Source organism: Cucurbita pepo, unplaced genomic scaffold, assembly GCF_002806865.2.
Source record: "Cucurbita pepo subsp. pepo cultivar mu-cu-16 unplaced genomic scaffold, ASM280686v2 Cp4.1_scaffold000139, whole genome shotgun sequence".
NCBI classification, from domain to species: domain Eukaryota; kingdom Viridiplantae; phylum Streptophyta; class Magnoliopsida; order Cucurbitales; family Cucurbitaceae; genus Cucurbita; species Cucurbita pepo.
This window is the reverse complement of record NW_019646439.1, coordinates 276,490-283,569: the sequence shown is the minus strand read 5'-3', so window position 1 is coordinate 283,569 and position 7,080 is coordinate 276,490. Positions and strand designations below refer to the sequence as shown.

Genomic DNA, 7,080 nt, shown 5'->3' with positions numbered 1-7,080 from the left:
TTCAAACAATTCCAAATTTTAGTCGGAATCTTGAGTATGAGTTGTTATAGATGTGTGCTAAGGATCACTTTTATCTTCATACCCTCATTTTTTAATCGGGTTATATTTGACATGGCTTCTTTTATGAAAAGCTTTTCAAATTTATGCATTTATCACCAATGTCTCCAAATATGTAACCTTTCTTAAACATTCTAGGGAAGATTCAACGTCGTTAAAACACTCAACATGCAATAATCTTAAAGAGGTGCTCCAATTGAAGCGGGAATGAATTTCAATAATAATAACAATATTAGTATTATTATTAATAACAAAATTAATAAGGTGGTTCAAATACAAGAAATATAACTATAACTTTACTTAGGCTAATAAAAACATTAAAAAAAAAAAAAAAAAAACACAAACAAACTTTAAATAGTTCTTTTAGAGTACATGAGTTCCTTCACCAACTTCAAGCAAGGAACATTCATACGCTCTTAAACGATTCAATTTAGTCAGATTTGACATGGCTTTTCTCGAGGGCAAGTTTTTCAAATTTCTGCACCTACATAATTCTAATGTCTCCAAAGATGTAATGTTTCCTAACCATTCCGGCAAAGATTCAATGTCATTAAAATTCTCAATATGCAACGATCTTAAACCAGTGAGAAGCTCAAGTTGTTGAGGAAGTTGTGTCAAACTATTAGTTCCTGTTTCATGCAACTTAAGAACTTCAAGCAAATTGAAGGGTATGAATCGACTCCAATCATAACCCAACATTGGCCCTTTAATTACCAATGTTTTCAAGTTATGAATACCACCAAGCCCCTCTGATAAATTAGGGAAGTTTTTTATTCCTAATGAAGACAAGTTTTGCATATTTTGCAAATTTGGAGGAGAAATATCATCAAAAAAGTCGCCTATCCACAAATCTTCGAGTGAGCTATAGAATTCTAACCAATTTGGTAGCTTTATCAAACTTGTACAATTATGAATGTGTAGAGATCGAAGCTTTGGAGGACTTTGAAAGCTTGAAAAGAACCTGACATTAATAGTGTCAGCTTCCAACCTTTGACCATAAGTTGCAAAAATGTCTGGAATATTCGTTAGTTTTAGGCAAAAACGAATCGCCAAACTTTCAAGATGAGGAAAAGTTATACAACTCGAAATAGTAGCAACTTCTTCCCACTCCTCTAAACTCTCCATGTGCAAAATTTCAAATGTCTTCAATTTAGGAAATAAAGTTCTGCTTTCGCGATAATTCCTATAAAATTTGTCTCCAATACTTTTTATACCACTTAGCTCACGAATTTCAAGAACCTCAAGTTTAGGCAACTGTCCAATCATTGGTAAAGTTTCACATCTTTTGCAGCGGTATAGAGTTAGCTCAACCAAGTTTTCAACAAAAATACCATTGGGTAGAAGTTCACCTCCAAAATTATGAATCCTCAATGCTTGAAGGCTTTTGTGTGGTTGAAGCCCTTCCAACACATTCAAATCATTCTCACCACAGTCTTCTCTTTCAAAACTCCATTCAAAATATAGATCCGAAATTTTTTCCTTATCTACTAAATTTGCAGCCATGGCCTCCGTTTTACTTTTGACTTGCTCGAGATGTAAAAGACTAAATTTACCTTTAAGGTCTTTTAAATGTCCAAGCTCCTCAATCTTACATCCGTCATCACACCCAACTAGAAAACCAGAAAGCGTTTGAAGTTGAGTCATTCGACTTAAATGTTTAGGCATTTGCTTACTTTGATGTGAACGAAAAAGATTAAATTCTAAATGCCTTAAATTGACCAACTTTCTCAACTTCGTAGGAAGCTTTACATCCCTTCCAAGCTTCAAAGTCCGCAAATGGTAAAGCTTCGAAATGTCAAGATATCTCAAATGCTTCAATTTAGTGATGGTATCTGGCAGTTCAGTTATGAACCCATAATGAATAATTAAAACGCGCAAGTAGATAAAGTTGGTGATCATATCTTGATTATCAAAGGATAAATTTTCACAATAATAAACTGTTCTTCTTCTTTTACGGATCGAAAGAACACCACCTTGAGATTCTTCATCCGTTACAAGGTCCCCTCTCAAACTTTGATCATTTGAAATAGCACATGCAACCTCATATATATGATCATGCATCTTACAATATTTAATTTTTCCTCTTTTGTCCCTGACAACATCTTGAAACAAAGAGCGAGACAATAAAATATCGAAATACCTCGCTCCAATATCCTCCACCGTTATATTGCTTCCATTGGGTAGTTGAATAAACCCCTGTGCTACCCACATCTGAACAAGTGCTTCCTTGTAGAAGCAATAGTTTGGTGGAAAATTTGAACAGTAGGCAAAACATTGTTTCAATGAGGAAGATGGTAGACGGTCCACACTTAATTTGATTGTGGATAAAATAAGATCTTCCTTTGGTAATTCAATTCTCACAAGATTTTTCAAAGTCGATTGCAATTCATCATCGTTCTTGCATGATTTCACCATTCCTCCCAACACTTTCACAACCAATGGTATACCACCAAATTTTTTAACAAGCTGTCCTCGAATGATATTAGGAATTATTGGTAAATCACTTTCAAATGCACATTTTTCAAATAAAGACCAACAATGGTCATCTGGTAACGGCCTCAAATGATGTCTGTAATTTGTCTCCATAATTTCTGCAACTTTATCACTCCTCGTAGTCACAACTATAGCACTTCCAACATTTTGATTGATCTTTAGCAAACAAGCCCTCAACTCATTCCATAGAATGTGTTCCTCATTCCAAACGTCATCAAGCACAAGAAAATACTTTTTGACGCTCAACAAATTTTGGAGCTCTCGAAGAATAACTTCCCTTTCATCTGAGCCACCAAATGTAGGATTCAATGATCCCATGATTGCTCTTAAAATTTTGTTGATTTTAAAAGGATCAGATACACATACCCATATAAATGTATCGAAACTCTTCCTTATCATATCATGATGGAAAACCTCCTTCACAAGAGTTGTTTTTCCTAATCCACCCGTACCAACAATGGGTAAAACAACTAGAGTTTCTCGACTCTTTAAGGGCAAGTAGCTTATCTACTATATTTGATACTTCAGTTTTCCTCCCAATAACTTCAATTTCATCCGGAAATGAGTCCGTCTCTCGAACTTGGTTTAGATCAATCTTTGCTTCATTGGATGTTGTAGCAACACATCCCAGATGACTTTTTGTAGAAACTAGCTCATCCAACTTTTTAGCAACACTTGTGGTTTTATTTGCCATTTTGAGACGAAAAGCAAGGGAATTTTTAGAGAATGAAAAGAAATTACATACCATCCTATCTTTCTCGATTTCCACTTTGCGTCGAACGTCTTCATAAGCAAGCTCATTGAGTAAAATATCAGCTTCGAAGACGATATCTTCAAGGTTATTCACCCATAGCTTCAGGGAGTCAAGATCTGGCTTCATTCTATCAACATCCCTTAGGATGGCTTGCGCCATGAGTAAAGAGTCCTTCAACTTTGAGAGTTCCTCCTCGAATCCCCATGCCAGGCCGATCTGCTCAGCCGCCAGCTTCACCGTCTTCTTCAACACTTCTTGTACAGCAAATGTCCACAGAAATTCCGCCATGGTTCTGTTCTCAAAGATCAACAGTTTGCGAGGACTAACAAAATAATAAAGTCAAAATAATAATAATAATAATAATAATAATAAACTTTGAAGTCCACAGTAGTTCTACAAAATAATAAATCTTGGATCAAATTTATTTTTGGTTTTTGTCTTTTAGTCTCGATCTGAACTTTTAAGTCTCGAAATTCGAGTTTGGACACTCGCTTTGATAGTTGAACTTTAAGTGGTTTGTTAGTTGAATCATGAACCTCTTTCTAACCTAGTTTTGTTGAATTTTATAAGGCATGCTAATTGGTTCCCGAACAAATTTATTACAAAATGGGAATCGAGGAATCAAATACAAATCTAAAAGAACCAAAAACTCCAATACAGTGGATCGATGGTCCGAAATTACCCGTTCTATGTAAGTTCCAAATGCTCTCCAACTATAGTGGATAAGCTACTATTAACAGAAATTTAGCACCAACTTATAAATAATAATTATAAAGGTCACACCCTCATTTCTTCAAATCAATTTCAATTAAGATACACACTCATTAACAAACAAAAAAAAAAAAAAAAAATTGAAAAATTAGAGGGCTTAATTGATTTTCACAAATCAAATGATAAATTTGAAAATTTGAATTGGCAAAACTAAAGTACATCTCAAACCAACTAATTTTGTTTACTTTCGAGACTTTGTGACAAGACCTTGTTGATTAAATAATTACGATGGTTCTCTCTGAAAATCGAATTTTTTATGGTATAATGTCTTTGTGAGAATGCGATCGAGGATGACGGAGACTTTTAAAAGGATTGTTGGGTGGGTAAATCACCATATATTGTGTTCCCAAACTTTCATCACCTTCTCTTTCAAAGTCGAGTGGTATTGATTTACTCGAATAAAAAAATAAAAAAAGTTTTCAATTTGCAACCACATATTTAGAGTGGGATGACACACTACAATAATACTTCGAGATAATGATGGCATCGAGCCTTTAGAGTGTGATAAAGAAGAGGAGTCCTTTTGATATTTATGTCCTAAAGTCTTTAATAATTATTTAATTTTAAAAATAATTTTGATTATTTGGTAGTGGTAATCCATTCTTTTTTATTTTGAAACCCGACATCTCCCTCTATACCTACTAAGGTTCAAACCTACACACAGAGGGTTGCTTAAGCAACCAATTCATCCTCTTGGTCAACAAAGCTATGACACTATTTTGGTGGTAATCGCTCGTGTGCATCAAGGTGTTTCATGGCTCGTTAGTCCTCTCTTTCATAGCGTTGCATTACCTTTATACATCTGAGGAAAGGGAGTTTTCGTCTCACTGACGTTTATATCAAGCGAGGTAGACCGTTCGCATTCCGTCGTTTTCTTTCTATATATCCTCTTTCCTTTTCTGGCATGTGAGCTTATGACAAGTAGTGGTGCATGAGAAACATTTGAGAATTATTCGTAGTTCGTTGGATGTCTTCTGGTGAGTTGCCCGAAAATTTTGGTGCCTCGCCGAAATTCTTAGACTGCCGGCGACCATAATTATATATATATATATAGATATTATATAATCTTAATCTTTACGGACTTAGTTTATTTGTTCATAATAAAATGATAAAATAAAACCCACATAAGTTAATTAATTAGTTAACTTAAAAAAGAAAAAAGAAAACACATTTCCATGTCTTTAAAATACCTCAACCAACCATTTATCAAACCTGAAATATTTTTTCAATAAAAAAATGGTCTTCAAATTTAAGCGAATTTAATTTCACTGACATTACAGATGTAATTTGAAGAGGGGTCACAATACGTCATATTTTAGATCTTCATTTTCTTTTATCGAATGATAATAATTTCGTTGCAATAATTCAATTTGAGATAGAAATTAAATGCAAAAACATTTCTGTAAATTTTAAAAATCTATGTTTTAGGTCAGAAATTAAGTATAAAAAATGATCTATATGTTTATCACAATCTAAGGTAACGTGGTTGTATATTATTAGTGTTTGATGTGAATATGGACAAACACCATGTTGTAGATATAGATGAGTATTGTAGAACTACTGTGGACTAACAAAATGATGGTTATCCCGAGGTAAATTTGAAAAAAAAAATAGTTTTATCTTTTAATTATAACAAACCAATTTTTTTATTTACATAAATAATTTTCAAATATATTATGAAATATAGTATAGGTTAAAAATTTGTTAAACACTTACTAAAATCTAGAAACCCTACCGTTTAAAGTCTAGATGAATTATTTAAGCTAATTAGAATATGAACATATTGATTTTTAGAATAATCAAATTATAAGAAACCAACTACAAATGTTTTTTAATTTTAAGAATTTTAAATAGGAAATAATAGAATTGATTTGGGAAGAAAAAAGAAATAGAGTAGATATGTCCAAATATTTCTTTTTGTTCAATAATTGAATTATAAAGATCTTTTGTTTCAATTGATATTATCAAGATGACGGATCTAAAGTTAAATTGGGCCTTCAATAGCATATTAAGGCTGGTTCCGAGAATAACTAATAACTAGAGCTTAGGTCAACCAAGTAAGCCACTTCAATATTGGTTTGGTGGCAAGAATGGCTTTTATCAAAATTATTAGAAACCAACTACAAAATCAAAAAAGTAACTGCACCACCTCTCCTTTAATCTCTCTACCCTTCCCTCAGATACATCTAGGTATCAATGATTCAAGTAGAAAGAAAAAATTTTTTTTTGGGAAGAAGGAAGACCTTTAAAGGAGGGATGGTTAGGCAGATGATGGAAGAGAGATATCATTTCTTATAGTCAAATTTACTTTTTCGTTTTTTTTTTTTTTTTCTTTTATGGAACAATATTAATGTGTTGCAATTCTTTAGATCTGAAATAGAAATGAGCAGATAGTGTACCAAAAGTGTCCATTAAAATTGGCCAGAATACTCTCACGGAAATTTAAATGTAAAGATAGATCTTAAAGGAAATTTAAATGTACGGAAATTTAAATGTAAAGATAGATCTTAAAGGAAATTTAAATGTATAGATAGATCTTAAATAGAAATTGGCAGATCGTCATACAACAAACAATTTTACAGTCTATCCTATACTAAAATCACTTACTTGGTTGGCCTTAGCCGCCCCAAGTTTGAGTATGTTCGCTTTTCATTCCTCAAGACCACTCCTAGTCTCGCCGGTTGTTGTTTCCTATTGGAATGTTCATTTCATCTCATTAGTATTTCACATTTCTAATAGAGTATCATATTGTGAAATAGAGTATCATATTGAACCTAATTACCTTAAATAGGGTCCAAATCAACTCTAGAAGGTAAAAAATGTAGGGTTGGCCTTCAATTTACTAAACCGAGTTGATTTAAGCTGCTGGAGTCGATGAAGTGTCTGGCTTCTATTAGGATTAGATTTGATTTGGATTGGATTTGATTATTTGGATTAGATTTGATTTAGTTATTTGAATTAGATTTAGTCATATCGGATTTGATTATGTAGAGCTTTGAAAACGT

General features: G+C 32.9%; 1 protein-coding gene across 1 annotated transcript; it reads right to left on the bottom strand.

Moving 5' to 3' along the window:
- Window positions 1–420: 420 nt before the first annotated feature.
- On the bottom strand, window positions 421–3,592 carry LOC111784015 (putative disease resistance protein RGA3). The gene is made up of 2 exons (XM_023664832.1): window positions 3,296–3,592; window positions 421–3,036 (listed from the first exon to the last, which is right to left on the bottom strand). The coding sequence occupies exons 1-2, from the start codon at window positions 3,590–3,592 to the stop codon at window positions 421–423; spliced, it is 2,913 nt and encodes a 970-aa protein (XP_023520600.1).
- Between the last annotated feature and the right edge of the window lie 3,488 nt (window positions 3,593–7,080).

Coding starts and splice junctions, on each gene's coding strand:
- LOC111784015 (XM_023664832.1), bottom strand. CDS start 3,592: ATGGCGGAATTTCTGTGGACATTTGCTGTACAAGAAGTGTTGAAGAAG. Junction 3,037..3,295: donor AAATCGAGAAAGATAGGATG/GTATGTAATTTC, acceptor TTGCCCTTAAAG/AGTCGAGAAACTCTAGTTGT.